An 18,261-nucleotide genomic window follows, 5' to 3' on the forward strand; every position below is an offset into this window, starting at 1 on the left:
TATATAATGTAAAAAATAATCTCTATTATTAGAAAAAAGATGATGGGCTAATTCACTATATTTTTTGGTGGTAAGCATTTTTTATTCTTTTATTTTTGTTGAAATATATAGATTGACTGATGCTCTTTCGTTGGCCTACATCCTCTGTTAAGTCATTTTAAATTTGTAGTTGTTTTGATTTGTGAAAGCCAGAGCAGCAAACCTGAGCAACAGCTACCTTGAACTTCATCTCCCAGGTGGCATTGCGAGCGGTCTGTTTCTAGGTGTCTAGCAACAGCTATCAGCCCAGACAGCCGGCGGCAACGGGAGCGGTATTTCTCGGTGTGTCTTACCACGATTATTCGCTGCCGGGTTTTCATAATTAATAGTCGCTTGGCTGAAAATAGTGAAAAAACAACCCTGACCCCTGCACAGAGATATGAGCGGCAGCGGGCGGCCCAGGACCAGCTCGTTTGCTGAGCCGCCAGGTGTTCCAGGAGCCGCCGCTGCGTCCACCGGATCAGCCGCTGCCGTGGGGAGCAGCACAGGAAAGTCCGGGGTCCCGCAGGCCTCCGGCACCAGCTCGTCGGGATGCCCGAACCTTAAGCTTGGCAGTAAGTTTTAATTAGCTACCAGCTCTTTGTCGGGGTTTGTCTAACCAATAAATGTCACTCTATGCTTTTACTTCGAATACACCTGCTGGTGTTGTGTGTCACAACCCAGAAGAACGCCGTTATTGCTCCGTGTAGAGGCTAACCAGCTTGCTAGCGTGCTAACTAGCTAGCCGGCTAACGTTAGCCACTTGTTTTGTATGTAACCAGGTTCCCGTCCGGTCCATGGATGTATTCACCCCTTCTGATGTCAGACTACCTTACTGGTCATCACTTTATCCCAGTGTAACCTCAGCTAATTTATTGAATAATCTGATTTACTAATATTAAATTACTAGATGGGTATCAGTGTGGTGTGAGTGAGCAGTTTAACGGGTTCTGTTGTTCTTGGTGGCCAAGCCAGACTGAAATACCTAAACTTAGGTGCATGCTGCATTCAGTGTTCTTTTTTTGGGAGTCATTGAGAGAGTGGCATCAGCTGTCAGTGTGGCTCAGTCTGGAGAGGGGTCAGGGCGGAAAGTTGCCTTTTCACCAAGGTCACCTGTGGGGCAAAGGCTCAGCAGCAGGTGGCCGACGCCTGGAGGATACAAGTGATGCACCGTCTGCTGGAATGCCAAGGAGGTTACTCTCCTGTCTGAGATGGTTGTATAGTATGCCCTTTTATCACTCTAGTGACTGGTGAAAGCAGAGATGCAAGTGTGTTAATCCAAACCTTATCATCCATTAGCAGGCAGCTGTGTGTGACTTTGATATTAGAGCCTGAATGGGAGGTCATCTCTAGTTCAAAGCAGTGTGACCCTTGTTTTCTCTCCCTCCCTCAGCAGCAGCAGCAGCAGAGCAGAGCCTGAGGGCCCTTTAAGCCGAAATGTCACCCTTTGGCTGTTACAGATACTCTTTAGGATGATTGATGGATATGTTGTCAGGTTTGGGAGACTGTGGGCTATTTCAAGAGACAGGATTAACCTATTTAGACAGATATTTGTGAGAGGGAATGATTTGATTTGACATCTTGAATCACCAGTAAAAATTAAACTTGGACATGGAACATTAAGGATGTTGTGTTGCCATACCAACCAGTGGTCTGTCATTATGAACAACACTAGAAGAATCTGATGATGAAATGTTGCAGGTTTCCAAGTAGTTCTGCTTATGAAATATACCTCATGGCCGAAGTTTAGTCTTTTGCTACAGAATATATCTTTAAGTTTGAACGTGACCTTTAAGGATCAAACTAAAGCTTTACAACTAGAGTGGCTGGTGGATGAAGAAATAACTTTGTCACCCACCTGCTTACCTTCTGAATTGGTTTGGAGCAAGGGGTAGACCTAGTAGAAATGGTACAGTATTTGACACTACCCTGCATTATAGCAGCTGGTGTGAATGTCTCAAGGATGAACTGAGAAGCCCACTGTATGTCAGTGAAAGAGAGAGGGAATGAAGATGAACATTTCCAATGTGGTGGCATTTTACAGTCGAACATTTTCCACTCCTTTTATAACATGATATAAATATTTGCCAGTGCTATTCCTTTACTTAAAGTTAAAAGAATCATCTATTGAATTGACAATATCATTACGTGGGTTAGGGTTATCAGTTGAGTGAATTAGTGAGCTCATAGAGTTTTTGCATAATGTTAAGATACTATATCCAAAGGGAAAGGCATCTGCAAATGGGTTATTGCAATAAATCAGAAAATTTCCCCACATCCCTCTTCTGTGTATTCAACTTTAGGGGGAGTGTTCATATTCAAAAGTTAAATTGAGATACCGATATAAAAACACTATTTAATTTTGGATTTTCCCTTTAATGGGCAGCGATTTTTTTTAATGATTCATGGCTATGTCTTAATGGAAAATTCTACAGGGACAGATGTGATAAGATAAAATCATGTGATCAACACTTGGATGGTCAAATCACAAGATTGTTTTGTCCACAATTGCTCAATATACATTTCATGTAAACCAGCTTACTAATTACTGGCAGACATAACCATGATTTACAGGGAAGTGGACATTGTGTTAATTCTCTTTCTGTGGTAGACACATGTCACATGAGCACAATATCTCTAAAACAATAGATGCTTGATTGAAACCTCACATTTACTCCAGAAGTTCTCCCTATAGAGTAGATGGCCTGGTTAGATTTTGGAAGATCTTGCTGCATTAAACTGCATATTAATAAGGTAAACTAAATTCTCTTGAAGCTACTTTGCTTTAAGATGTGGAGTTCATTTAAGTACAGTTTTTTTTGTGTGTATGAAGGCATTAACACAAACATCTGCTGGTTAATCAGAATGGTATGCCTGCTGTATTATTTTTTTTCAGAATTCTTAAAATACAGACGTAACTTTGAGTTTAAAGACACTAAATAAATAGATATGTATGTGACAAAGTTTGAAAAATGTCTTGTTTTTTTTAAGATATTATTTCTTCCTGCAGATGTGAGTTTCCTTCTGTGAATGACAGGAAGCGCAGTAAGACACTGCACTGCTGATATGAAAACACTGAGTTCAGACACAATGAAGTGATGATAAATGAGAAACACTGACAAAGCCAGAGTAAGGCCTCTTTTTACTATGATAGATTATTGACCTCCGGCAAGTTTCAAGCTGGTGAAAGTTGTTTTTCATACTGTAAGATATGAGTGACAGCAGGAAAAGAGCTCTGATGTCCCCAGTTGTACTGACGGATACATCAGCAAGGAAAATGGAAGAGGAGGAGCAACATAGGCAGTTGGCATAAACACATACTTTAACCAGTTGCCCCACTTTTAACCTGCAGCCGTGTGTGTGCGTGCGTGTGTGTGCGCGTGTGCATGCACGTATTCCTGTCCAGAGGATGAACTCAGTCACTGAGTTGGGGAACTCACTGACCCGGTCACTCTGCAGGGCTCACAGTTTCAGCTGTAACAGATATTGCCAGCATGCCTATTGGATGACCACCTCACTTTTGTGGCTGAGGACAATTTACTGTGTGTGTGTATGTGGACACACATGAGCTCCAGGACATGCAGTTCTGGCTGTAAGAGGGCCATATCAATAAGTGCATTGTCTTGTTTGGTAAACAAAGCATTAAGTATGTGGACAAGGTCAGGCTGACAGTGATACAGCAGGATGACAACTGGATGGCAAAGGGCTGCTCCATTATTTAAACACATCAACACATCAGCAGAGGAAAATTAAATTTCCATCGACTGGCCACACTGGTTAAAGGAATCACAAACTTAGTACTAGTTCTTTTAGTGTGTCTGTGCGAAATTACAGAAATTAAGCTGCAGATTGCAGTGTTCGATTTATAAGGTAGCTGGTTGAGCAGAGAAATTTGAATTCACCAGAATTTTATATATTTATAGAGTATTGGAATTTAAGTGTAGAGGCTCTATCATGTTTTTCTCCCTTTTGGGGTGTTTTGTATGCCTTTTGTTAGATTGGACATTTGAGAGGTGACAGGAAATGAGGAGAAGGATATTGCAGTTCATGACTTAAACGCCCATAAATGTGTTTTTCTATTTAGTTAGATATATAGTTAGCCTAGGAAACCATTGAAAACAAACACCATGACCAAAAAAGGGGCTTTCATACTGGAAATATGGCGTTTATCACTCACCCAAGTGAGTGATAAAATTATGAGAATTTTGTTGGGGATAGTTGGTTTGATTGACCAGTAGATTTATTATTTATTTATTTATTTATTTATCATTGTGTCATATCATCCAGCAGTGCATTACTGCTGGATGATTTGACACAATAATCCTTGTATTTAAGGCTGTCATCACTTAAAACAGTTTATCAGGACAAAGAAAGTGGCTGTCCTATTTTTGGGTTCACTCCCAGTTTAATTAGGCACAGTCTTGTCTTGAAGATGAACTCTGCCATTCCCTCCCCCTTCCTTGGAGGCTTCTGTAAAGTTGACATTCATTCACTGGGCTGTCATTAACCTAAATATTCAAACGGTCAGAAGAGAGACGATCCAGATGTGAAGGCCAGCTGCAGCAAGTGTCCTGGGTTGAATGTCAGAGGTATTGTTTTGGTGAAGTTGTGAATCCGTTTCATATCTTTACCTCTTGTAGGAAGTAGCCAGAGGGACCACAGCCAATTTTAATCCTTCTTATAACTTCACACATTTTAGCATAATAAAGCAATTAACAGATTACCTGTTATTACAAATGAACAAAGTCTTCTACTTCGAAGTGAAATAGAGGACAATAAAAAAAGAAAAATCAGTCTTTGATATCCCCATTCTTACTCATGCTGCGTGGTAAAGCCACATCCTCTGTATGAATCATACTACTTTATTATTATTTGCCATGACCTCATTTTAACCCTGTTTCTCCTTGTTTCCTAGGAGACAGTGGGAAGGTGACAACAGTTGTGGCCACACCAGGTCAGGGACCGGACCGCCCACAGGAAGTCTCCTACACTGACATCAAGGTGAGCAGAGCAGAGGAAACCCAGGACCTAACAGTCTCATCATAAGAAACTCTGTCCTTACTAGGGTTGTCAAAAAAATCGATACTTAGATACTAATTGATACTAAGAATTAGTATCGTATTAGATACTCATTTGCAACAGTATCGATACCAACAGTGCCGTCTTCACCTCCCCCAGTTGACAAGGTAATTTAGAAAGTGATTAAGGTCATTTAAAAATGTTCCGCCTAGTATGTACCTTGGTCATAATTCTTTCATATTCAGTGGATCAAGATTTTTTCTTTGTTTTTTGTTTGTGTTGATTAAACACAAAAAGAAAACCCAGTATTCATTAATGCTAGTCTAGTGACCCAAGTCAACTGGGTTGTAAAAAAAATGGACACAACCAGGTTACTACAGTATATGTCAACACATTCTTCAATTACCCACGTATCCTGGTTTCTCTGAGTAATGTGGTTACTGAAGTGCATGTAAACACACTGAGTGCTTGAAGAGGAGATTTAGCATAAACCTGCCTTTGCTGGTGAACAATTTTCTGCTGACCTACTTCAAACAAACAGGTTGCACCAGTTTAGACTCTGAAAATAAACGTGATCTGTAAAATTGTTAGAAAGGTTTTTTGAAAATGTGATCCGTGTTACTGAAGCTGGACTGATGCAAATGAACTTGAATCATTAGCTGTAAGAAACTATATTGTGAATGACTGTATTTGCACCTCATCTGAAGAACTGTTTTCTCTTTACAGGTGATTGGTAATGGCTCATTTGGTGTTGTGTACCAAGCTCGGCTCATCGACAGCCAAGAGATGGTGGCCATCAAAAAAGTTCTGCAGGATAAGAGGTTCAAGGTAAAGGTGTAATCTTCCTCGACATATTATCTGAACCAAATGGTGTGTGGAAGGTTTTTTTGTCATTCAAAGTTTTCTTGCTCAATTTGTTTACTTGGTTTCCCGTCTACACTCATGTGTTTGCAGAATCGGGAACTACAGATCATGAGGAAGCTGGACCACTGCAACATTGTCAGACTTCGTTACTTCTTCTACTCCAGTGGCGAGAAGGTGCTTCAGCTCTTTGTTTGTTTTGTTTTTCACATTATAAAAGTTTTAAGGAAGAATGCATATAAATCAACAAATTAAAACACATAATAGTACAATTATAGAAACTTGGAATAACAGAAAACAAAGCTGTTTTCTGATCATACAAACTTTTGCTTAGTCACCATATTACTTATCTCACAGGACACTAATTTCAGGAGTAAAAGAGAGGAAGTGATGTATGCACACAATACACATTAAAGATGAGATTACTCAAATACAGCGTAAATAAAACATACCCTTACTCTAAAAAAGGAAGCAGTGTATTTCTTGGACTGACAAATATAGAAACACTGACTTAAATGTTGCAGAAGTAAATTACTGGAAACAATATTACTAGTGAGTGCATGTGCTTTTTTATTTTTTTTTATTTAAAAGAGTCACAGCAGGCAGTTGCTCTGTGTGTGTGGGAGCTTTAGGGCTGAATAATTAATAGAAATATTATTGAAATCACTATATGGCCAACAGCAATATCCAAATTTCAGGAGCTTTAATTTTTTGATATAGGTAAAATGTGTAACAATATACCGTTATAAATGAAGCATTGTGGTGCTGCAGAGATGCCCCAGCCTACCAATCAGATTCTCCAAATGTTTGTTTTGAACAGACCCCAGCAAAAACCACATCATCATTTTTATGTATGTTTTTTTCCCCAGTGAAAATATATCACAGTATGATTTTATTTTATTTTTTATTTTTTGCATATCATACAGTCTTAATATGCTCATGTCTGTGGTATCTATGTGCCCACTGTTTTGAAACAGTGGGTAGGGCTTTGAAACATTTGTTAAACTGTTCATATCTTCAACACACTTATCTCCCTCTCTCTCTGTTTAATGTTGTCATCCAGAAAGATGAAGTGTACCTCAACCTGGTGCTGGACTTTGTCCCTGAGACGGTCTACAGGGTTGCCAGGCATTTTAACAAAGCCAAGAGCATCATTCCCATAATATACGTGAAGGTAAGTTTCACCAGTTAATTTTGCTTTCACTGTATCATTTATGTGTTGCAAGTATTCTTATTGTTTTTTTATTTGGAATATTTATTTAGAATAAAAATGAGAAGTTTATAGATCTTCCTGATGAAGGTTGTTGAATAGAGTAAATTAATAAATATTCCAGCATTAAGTAAGACATTTTCATTTTTATGCAAATTATGTTTTTTTCAGACTTGGAAAACTTCAGTAAAATGTAGTAAATTAAATATTTTCTTTATCAAAGTATTGAGGCTTTTTGTGGATGTTTTTGGTAAGTGATGTTCCTAACACCACCCCCACACCTGTTGCTATGTTGTCTTTTAGTTTCTTGGCATTTCAACAGTGTGGACAGCTGATCTGATGTTGTTCTTGTGTTATGACCTCTTCAGGTGTACATGTACCAGTTGTTTCGCAGTTTGGCTTATATCCATTCCCAGGGTGTGTGTCACAGAGACATCAAGCCCCAAAACCTGCTCGTCGACCCAGAAACTGCCATCCTCAAACTGTGTGACTTCGGCAGGTGAGTTGTTGTGATTTCTCCTCACAGAGAATGAACCCTAACCCGAACCCTAACCCTATTTAAAAAGATCTAAAAGAATAGAATTAAACATGCCATTTCAAAGTTTCTATCCTGAAACATTATGTGGCAGTGCAGATACAAGTGTAATAACCAACAGCCCACGAATATTATGGAATTGTATTCAATATGGCAGTGTGAACTTGTTCTTAATCTTTACTAGGTTCCAATTTGTATTTAACTGTAACTATTGATAACTATTTTCTCCACAGTACTTCACCCTCTTCATCACCTGTCTAACCCGTGCACCCCAGCCTTTCTTTGCTGCACCCTTTGTCATCATTTAATGTGATTTCTTGTGTTTCCACAGCGCCAAGCAGCTGGTCCGTGGTGAACCCAACGTGTCGTATATCTGTTCACGGTATTATCGGGCCCCTGAACTCATTTTTGGTGCCACAGATTACACAGCAAACATTGATATCTGGTCAGCAGGCTGTGTACTAGCTGAGCTGCTGCTCGGACAGCCCATATTCCCTGGTGACAGTGGGGTGGACCAACTAGTAGAGATAATCAAGGTAAGTGTTTTTTTGCATTTTTAAGTAATCTGTGTGTTTCTTTTGTTCTGGTTGTGTATTCTGTTTTATTACTGCGCCGATCTTACAGCTTCCTGTTTTCAGGGCTGGATATTGGCACCAATCTCCCGATTCGATTTCCATTCACAAAGTCCAGAGTTGAATAATTTTTATTAGACTCTTAATGATTCAGTTATATCAGATAAATACCAATGTTGCATAAAACACTTCTCCAAATTACAAGTGAACAACATTGTTTATTCCTTGAATATAAAATTGTGTATAGTCACATTATAGTCTAAACTGTAAATACATTTCCCTGTTAAAAAAACTGTAGACCAAGGAATTCTTTGCCTTGGCAAAAACAACCATAATTGATGGCACATCAATAATTTTTTGACCTAGGCAAAACAGTTACAAGGTTGTTATCAGTTTTGCATATTTAAAAAAAATAATTGCTGTCACATGCAGCTACAGATGGACTAACAGTAGTGGATGCTTCAGCTCAGTACAGACATCCTCATTAACTTTGAGCACAGACGGAACAGAAACTGAGAGTCTGCTCACTAATTCATCTGTTTGTTGCCTGATATCTGCAGACAGCTTTTAGCTGCTGTTTGCTCCCCGAGAGGGACAGACTGAATAAAGTAGAATCCACACACTGTCCACTCAACTTCCACGACTTCACATCTCGTAGACAGAGATAATATCTCTCCAACAAACACAAACTGAGCTCAGATCAGTCTGCAGTCTTTTTTCGCAGTCTCCAGATGCAATTTCTAGATTCATTACGATACAGCCACAGTCAGCTGACCATCCTGAGTCACGACAGTCCTGTAGACTGCAGCAGGTCCACATAGACTGTTACTATTGATGTCACAGTTTACAGGACTGTTGTGACTCAAGGCTGATAATGCAGCCAGCTATCGTCTGTTACTTTTTAACTTGAAAGAACCTTTTTGTTCAAGTTGTAATAATTTGATTTCCAAAAATACACAATTCACATTTCTTGCAGCTTTTACTGAACCACTTACAACAACTAACCACTGCATACACATGACATTTAGTGCAGATGTACATGTTTACTCAGAAAAAGGCACAAATGCAAAGATCGATCTTGGGATTTTAAGAATCAACATTGGATCATTCAAATAAAAAATGTGATTAATCAGAAAATATCTTGTGTGTCAAGATATTAACAGATATTAATGTTCTGTATTGATATCATAATAAAGGTAGAATAATCAACACACTAACATCATCCACCCCACCCTTATTTGTTTTCAGGTGCTGGGAACACCAACAAGAGAGCAAATCCGAGAGATGAACCCAAACTACACAGAATTCAAATTCCCTCAGATCAAAGCTCATCCATGGACCAAGGTAAATAAATACCTGAGGACAAACACCAGGCAGTCCTCTGCAGGCCTGTTCTGTCTGGAAAGGCATGCAGAGTTGAAGAATTGAGAAAGAAAATCTGAAAACAAAGACATTTTTAACTGAAAGACATGGATCATCATTTTCATTATCAGTTAATCTGCCAATTGTTGTCTTGATCAATCGTTTAGCCTATAAAATGTCAGGCTTTGTCCAAACAGCTGTTCAAAACATCAAAGATATTAGTTTCTAAAACAGAAAATAATAATGCCAGCAAATATTCACAATAGAGAAGCTCTAACTGGGATTTTTTTTGGTGCAGTTTTGTCTGAAAAATGACATAAACAATTACATGATGACCAGAATGCAGATTGTTTTTGTGTCATTAAACTTATTGATTAATTTACTAATTGTTTCAGATCCAATGGTCATTACTATTATTTAATTCCTGATTTTTATGACATGCCTAATGAGCTATGAGACACATTTTATATATTTTTATGTAGATGAACTCAAAAAAAGTAATAATCTGCATGATTGCAATTGTTCCAAAAAGGAAACTTGAAAGTGACATACTGTGCTGGACTCCAGTTTAGTAGAATAATAGAAAGAAAATCTGTAGACGTGTTGTTGCCTACACAGGCTATTTAAATCTGCAGGTTGAATTGCTTTAATATCCTTCTTTTGAAAGTCGATTAACCTGCACACCTACAGAGTACAGAAACAACGTAAAACCAGGAGAAGTGGCCCTTGAACATTTACTACAGAGTGGATAGCTTTCTACTCGAGAATACATGCAGCTGTTTTTTTTAGATTCACCTCCTTGTTCTAACCATTGTTACCTTTGTTTTCTTTGTGTTTCCTTTCTTTTTCAGGTTCTAGATTTACCACATTTGCTACAATTATGCTTTAAGATAAATCTGCCTCCCCTTTTCATCAGTTTTCCTTCTTGGTTGCTTCATATCAGTGATACTGGGTGTTTCTGTCTTAAAAAAAACCTTGTTCATCATTTAGAATTGGACTTGTTCAGACAGTAGTTTACATTGATGCTAGAAATCGCCATTTTTCATGACTACTACTTAAAATAAATCTCTTCTTGTTCCTCAGGTGTTTAAACCTCGCACCCCTCCAGAGGCCATTGCTCTCTGCTCTCGGCTGCTGGAGTACACACCGGCCTCACGCCTCTCCCCACTAGAGGCCTGTTCACATGCCTTCTTCGACGAGCTGCGCCAGCCCAACACACGACTGCCCAGCGGCAGAGAATTGCCGATGCTCTTCAACTTCAGCACCACAGGTACATGAACACAGATACATTTCCCTTTCTTTTGGCTGACAGGTTTTTCAGCTGTGTTTAAGTCACAGTCAACATCTGTTCAGCTAAATACAATCAGATGGTGTTTCTTGGTTTGTTGTGGGTCAGCGCTGTGGCCCTTGAGGAGGTGCAGTTAATGTAGCGTACACTCTTCTTTTGTTAAACGACTCTGTCCTCTTGTGTGACTCATCATGAACTGAAAACTCTTTTTGTTTTGTTTTTTTATCCTCTGCAGAGCTGTCAATCCAGCCCCATCTGAACTCAACCCTCATCCCTCCTCACGCTCGCTCTCATACAGCTGCTTCTGCCCACGGTGGGAAACTTATTATCATTTTATTGTCAGTGTTAATATCACTGGTTTTGCATGGTTTCATGCTGGCTGACAAAATCTGCTCCGGTGTGGTGTAAAAACAATAACATGACAAACAATCCAGACATCACAAGTAACAGTCTGGAATTTTAAAAAAACTTAAACACTCCCTTTAGGTTTTGTTATTTTGCAGTCACCGTCACTGTGTTGTAAAACATCATTAAAAATGTTGATTATCATTTAGAGTGATTATTTTTATATCTCAATTTCATGAATTGCATATAAAAGTTGCAGAATAGTTTTAATCATACAGCAAATTACAAAAGCTGTAAATCATTTGGCATGGAATACTTACATAACATGTTTTTATTACAAAACATGTTTTTATTATAAATCGTGGTTCAGCAGTTCAACAACCTCAAAAGCTGAGGATTTTTTTTTTTTTTACAATAATAAAAGAGTAAGAGCTGTTTCCTGATACAATATGACAGAGCTGCATATGAAATAAACCAAATTTGTCATGTACTGATTAGATTACAAGAATAAAGTAGTAATATCGAGAATAAAAACATAATTTTACAAGAAAAATTCGGAATATTCCAAGAATTAGAAATGTAAAATTTCAAGAGAAGAAAAAAATTTTTTTTTAGGAATATTACGAGCAACCAATCAAACAGGTGAAAGGACAGTCTGGGGCAGCCTGCTGTTTGTCTGTCTAACAATTGAGTAGACTCAGTTTCTTCACAATCCTTTCAATGTCCTGATGATGATGATGATGATGATGATGATGATGATGAGAGCCATAAGATGAAGTATCTGCTTATTTGTGAAACCTCTGCTAAAGAAGAACTTCACAGGATGCTCCACGTTCCTCATTTTAAAGTTTCTGATATTTTCCCCTCGAAAACAACATGGAACGTAAAATTACAACTTTATTCTCATTATATGATTCTTTTCTTATAAAATTATGACTTTATTCTCATAACATTATGACTATTTTCTTGAAATATGATTTTATTCTCATAACATTATGACTTTATTCTCGTCGTTTAAGTCGACTTCATGACTTAATATTTTTTTTTTCCTCAATGAGGTCCTGATACTCCGTTTTAGATTTGAAATATTGATCTGTTATCCAGAAATGAGCCATTTTAGATTTTCTTGTGAACATGATATATTATGAATTTTATTACATGTGGCACAAATGTCCACTTGGACTCGAAGAAGAACTGGTCAAAGGTCACTGTGATGCAGTTTTGGGCTAGAAGAATGAGTATGCTAATTATGATAAAATACACTTAATACCTTTTATTAAATTCCTTCAAAGTAAGTCTTCACTACATATATTATGAGTCTGGACAGACATGGATGTAAATTGCAACTTGACCACAAGGTGGTAATTGTAGTGTAATGTCCTCTGCTGTAGTGATTGTACTCACCTCTTACAGTCATGTCTGTTGCACTATTGCAGACCATTAATTCACAGCTCACTCTGCCTCTCTCTCCTCCTCTTCTCCTTCAGATGGCACCGGTTCAGATTCATCTCAACACAGTTCAGTACCAGGATCTCTTAACAGCATCTGAAGCAGCTTCTCACCTGTCTGCCTGCCAGCCTCACCCTTATCTCAGACACACACACACACTCACACTCTACTGCTTTCCTCCATGCTGCTTGCTCTCCTCTTAGATGATCTGTTTTTGTACAGTAAATACATTGAACAAACTATTAGTTCTGTAGCTGCCAGGGTTGAAATTACGGCAGGTCACACACACAGTCGTCTCGCTGCTGCTCGGGTGGTATGAAGGTTCAATAGTGGGGGCTGGTCCTCTGTAATATAAACCTTTTTTAATCAACATTTTTTTTTTTTCCTTTTTCTTCTTTATATTTGTGTTTATTTATTTGAGTAATTGAAAGCATCATGTGATCACACAACTGGTCTCTAGTTTTGTTTTTTGTTTTTTTTTCCACCTCAGATAATTTCTTTTAAATTATTCTTCCATGTTTTAAATCCCTGTTAGTAAAGGGTTGGACTGAACACTGCCTGACCAAGACTAGAACTGTCCCTAAGTAGGTCATCAGGGTAAAGGTAATTTTATTTAACTCAGGGCAGGAGAACAGATGTGGGGACTGATGAATTCATAAATCACACAATCTGATGTTTAAGCTCAAATTAAATCTCCAGGTCTTGTTAATTTACCTGCTGAGGAGGCATAGTAGAAAAACTCTGCAGCTGTAGGTTGCATTAATCTGTGTGTGGTTGGAGGTTTGTTGAATATCCCTTTGACATTTGTCATGTTCAGTGGCTGTGATTTTAGACTGGACTGGAAATCACCAGACACCAGCCAATCACTGAGTACCAGCCTTTGTCTTGTCCCCTGGACCTGTCCACAGTTGTACTTCATTTAAACTGCCATATAAATATGAGTGAAATCGACCACTTTTTAATAGTGATTTTATTTGTACACATCAGGACAGCAGAGAGGCATCCAGAGGAAAACTCTTCCTCTTGTTCCTCACCAATAGAGCTGTGAAGAAAATGTGACTGGTGCTCCACAAAAGCAAACTGAGATCTTCATCTAGAGCCTTTTGATATTGAGCAAACAAAGCTGCTTGTTCTCTCTCCTGTCAAGTAATTAGTTGTGTTCAGTTGATGATTAGATGGCTGTGCTGAGGACGCCACGGTCCCAGATCCTCACACCAATAAAAGCTCAGAGGTTCCTTGTGATCTTAAATTGAAGATGAAAACTGAAGCTTATCTAATAAACTAAAAAAAAAACATCAGTCATTACTCACCACAACACTGATGCCTCTTAAAGAAATTGTTTGTGAAATTTATCTGCTCAAAGAAATTAAACAAACTTCTGCCCCTTTTAACCATCTAAAAGAAGAAGCTTTGTTTATTCCTTTATTTTACCTTTGAATGAAAACCTTCTGGTTTCACTGGTGTTACTGTCAGTAACTAGAGGCTGTAATAGCTGATCAAAACAGCAGTTTACTGCGGAGCCAGTGGCTGAATCAAGAAAAGTCTTAAGTTTATTCCACTAAAATTTGCTGTAATTGTGTTCCTTTAACTAAACAAAAACTTTTGTTTTTTTCTTTGTTTTAATTCACAACTTTCACTTAGCTATTTGTGCTGCTGGAGGTAATAAGAAGTCAAAACTTCTCAATTAGGGAAACTGGGTGCTTTTTAAAAGAAATTTAAATCTGAAATCGGTTTTAAAAAATATACTATTCATTTTAAAGCCTTGAAAAGTGTTAAAATGTGGTAAATATAGTTACCTGATCGCTTCCTTTTACAATTTCATGTTGTCTTTTTCTCTCTTCTACCTGTTGACATGTAGCCATACAGAAACTGATTCCTTGTTTTAGTCTTAAAATCTGTTAATAAACGTGGTCAAAAACCTATATCAACAACCTGTAAGATCCCCTGAAAAAATATTTGCAGATTAGAAGTAAAAAACAAGAAGTCACTTTTGGTGGAAATCCCCTCTAGCATTAAGATCATTCCTGTCCCGGTTTCAGTGTAGAGAAAAATGCTGTCGTACTCATACACTGTATGGAAACGAGAAGCGAATGTGAGTCCTCCCGTTAATTAGATAAACTAAACAATGCTTAAATGGGAATGGGAATGGGAATTGCATGTTTTTAAATAGAGGATACTTGATGTAAACATATTTATTTCTTTGTTTTTGGATGAGAGTTGAATGTGTGAATTGTTGACTGAGAAGGCTTGGAAATAGTGTTGCAGCTTCTTCAGCAAACTTCACTTCTCATCAGTGGAAATAAATGAAAAGTCTTCAGTTTTTACAAGAAGAAGCTTCGTAGAAACAACAGTAACAGGATAAATGAACATGTGCTTCAGGTCATTAGTGCTGCTGACATGTATACACAAGCATAGTGTAAGAATAAGGAGTGAAAGGCTAAATGTTAACATGAATATCAAGCACGGAAACTCCTTTAAGGTGACTGTGTTTTTGTTTGTTTGTGTGCTGTTGTACTTCTATCTTTACGAGGAGCGATTCGGATTTGACCCCATGAGAGTGACGACTTTTGGCCAATCCTCACTTCAAAAAACTGGGACTAAGACGCTTTAGAGATAAATTTAGAAGTAAGTTTGGGGGCCCATAGAATGTATCACTAGTATAGAAGTACAAACTTGTGTGTGTGTGTGTGTATGACCATATCCCAAACTGCAGTCTGAACAGCCAGTGTTTTAGGAATAGAGCAGTCAACAATACAGATTTTTAGTAAGCAGTACATACAACTTGAAAGTTTGTAGTATAGTATATTTGATACTATTGTACCATGCCTCCACCTGCTGTTTTACCTGCAGCCATGTTTGTTTTTAACCCCTTTTTTTAATATAAGTGGAAGAGCCCTGATGCTTTTTTTTTTCTAAATTCCACCACATTCACAGTCATTTTATATGAGGAGAGTGGAGAGCGTTTCTTTTCCTTTTTCCTGCCAGCTGCTTCTGGGTTTCAAACTAGCAACCTCCCGGTCCGGTGGGTTACTGCTGGACACGTTCTGCTTTCTTTGCTGAAAAGAGTCCAACCAGCTTGTTTGATCATCTCTGCAGGGAGTGTGACACTCAGAGCTGTCAGACTCTGTGGCTATGAAAAGTGTGTGAGAAATCCCTGAGAGAAGAATCAAACATAGCTGATTCTTCTCTTCTCCCAGTATCACAAGCCATTTATTTCCTCACTCTCCTTTTCTTCCTCTCTTATCGCACGTGTAAATATCACTGATTTTTATTTCCCTCTTTTTACTTTTTATTACAGAGTTGTTTATATCTTATTTTCCTCATTCTCTCTACGAAGCAGTCTTTAGTTTGTGCATTTTTGTAAATATGTTTCTTTTTTTTTCACAATCCAAAATGTAAATACTGCAAAGGAAAAAAAAAGAAGAAAAAAAAAACAGTCTACTCCTCATGTTTGTTGATGATCTTTCTCTCTCTTTCTCTCTCTTGTCCAGTGAAAATTGTAAAGTAGCCATTAACATCATTGTTACTCAGCTCTCCTGTTCCGCCCTCTGTGGGACCACCCAACTGTTGAATGACTGTTGTAAGGGTTCTGTTCCAAAATGTGCTCCTTCTGTCCACTTAGGGGGTAAATATAATAAATATATCACCCATGAATTATGTAATTCTGTCTGTCTAAAACCCAAAGGACTGAGGCGTGTCATGTTTGTTCATTTGATCCGTGTAACAGCAGCATCTTGGGTTTGAAGGTGCTCTCTCCCACCTGCCCGTCTGTATCTGCTTACAGTATCATAAATGCAAAATCTCTGAAAAGGTGAAACAAGAACAGGGAGGCAGAGTTTGTTTTACCGTAATTCAATTTCTTTTTTTTTTTCTTTCTATAAAGCACCTCAATGACTCAGTCACATTTAACAACCTGCAGCTTCTCCACAAGAGGGAGCTGTTCAGTCTTTATTAGACCAGTTCTACACATGCCAACCTGTACCAATTACAGGAAACATATTTAAGATACATTTCCAATTTCCTGTTGTTGTTTTCTTCTTGCCGTAGTAACCTCCTACTCTATAATTGATCAATTAGAAAACCTCCCTGTGTCTCCACAGTAATGCAGAGCAATGTGAGCGCACAGGCTGAAACCAGGTGCCAGTTGACTCAAGTTTTACGTTTTGCAGATTTAGAAAGTAAAACTTAAACTTGCATTAACTGATTTTTTTTTTTGGCCACTTGATGGCAATGAGGTGTACAGCAAGGTGTAAACACGACACTGTTGTAATGTCACTCTTTAAGCTGATATAGCAGCAAACGGTTACTTATTTATGCATCCAGTAAATATGGAGCAACATGATCATTCATTTGGAGTCCTGTTTTTAGTCCACCCGATGAATTCAAGTCTAATGTTCACTCTCTTTTATCTGTCTTTATCTGTTAAATACTATATTCACCAGCTACAGCTGCAGGTCTGTGTGTTTTCCACATACTTTTTCTTCTGCTTGTCTTACTGGAACAGAACTCTTTGTGTTGTGACAGATTGTTATATATGATTACCGTGCAGTATTGCGAAAAATGACTCCGCTGCAGGTCACTGGTATTTTCAGTCCTGACTTCAGTGATCTCAACAGTGTTTAGTTGGACCAGAAATCACATGATGATGTCCGGCTCAACAAGTTCTCAACATGAGCATTTTGTCTTATGTGCTGTGTGGCATTCAGAATTGCTGCTAATGACCAGAAGATGGCAGAAATAAACATTTGTGTTGTGAATGCAGGCAGAGCTGCCAGTTGTGTATGTGTGTTTGTATCCAGACACGTTTCTGCTATTAACCAACAGTTTCAAGTAAAGTGGCTCAGAAATGTTACTTTTCTTTGTGTTTTTAAAACTTGTACGTTAATGTTACCTCTCTTTAGATCAACTGAGGGCGATCATTGCAGGTCTGTATAGGTTCTTAACATCACCTTTTTGATTTAATTTTATACTCCAATGCTGTTGACGTGGGTCTCCTTCTGCCACGGTGGACTGGTGTGTTGGGTGATGGAGGGATAGGAGGAGAAAGAGAGAGAAAGAAACACAAGCCTGTCTGTCTCTGTTCTGTGTGTATGATATGGACTCATTTACTGTAATAAAGTGATGAAACTGTGTTTAGATCGTGTGCACTGAATTGTCTGAGAACTTTAAAGGTTAATTCCTGTTCAGAGGTTGTGAACTGTATTTAAGTTTAAATTTTCACCATGTAACGCTGCGACCAGTATAGCCTCTCTCGGGTTCAACACCAGCGGACAGATAATCCTTCATGCAGGCCTGGTAAAGGTAGTATATGTCCATTTGGACCGCCTCTGGTCAAATCCTGATTTTACAACTGCGACATCATCTGACAAAATCCCCAAACACATCAATGAAAGACAAAGACTGAGCTGTGATTTCAGCTGTATTAACTGTAAAATGATCACTCGGAGAGAAAGTTAGAAGAGACACAATATCTCTCTTATTTAGTCTTTCACTCAGAGCACAATAGTTTAGTCTTTATTTACTTCAACTCCAGAACGTGACATACTTTTATAGAGGCATGTCTTTGTGTCTAACCCTGCGTTTGATATGAAGAATTAGTCAG

At 38.3% G+C, this 18,261-nt stretch overlaps 1 protein-coding gene across 1 annotated transcript; it reads left to right on the plus strand.

The window, feature by feature from the left end:
* The first annotated feature begins 258 nt into the window (after positions 1 to 258).
* gsk3aa (glycogen synthase kinase 3 alpha a) lies at positions 259 to 17,791 on the plus strand. Its single transcript, XM_023394889.2, has 11 exons — positions 259 to 593; positions 4,934 to 5,019; positions 5,764 to 5,865; positions 5,992 to 6,075; positions 6,962 to 7,072; positions 7,477 to 7,607; positions 7,975 to 8,179; positions 9,464 to 9,559; positions 10,661 to 10,847; positions 11,101 to 11,178; positions 12,698 to 17,791. The coding sequence occupies exons 1-11, from the start codon at positions 419 to 421 to the stop codon at positions 12,757 to 12,759; spliced, it is 1,317 nt and encodes a 438-aa protein (XP_023250657.1). The 5' UTR covers positions 259 to 418; the 3' UTR covers positions 12,760 to 17,791.
* The last annotated feature ends 470 nt before the right edge of the window (positions 17,792 to 18,261 follow it).

This window comes from Seriola lalandi, unplaced genomic scaffold (assembly GCF_002814215.2).
Source record: "Seriola lalandi dorsalis isolate HSWRI2012SDOR001 ecotype SW California unplaced genomic scaffold, Sedor1 jcf7180002054954, whole genome shotgun sequence".
NCBI classification, from domain to species: domain Eukaryota; kingdom Metazoa; phylum Chordata; class Actinopteri; order Carangiformes; family Carangidae; genus Seriola; species Seriola lalandi.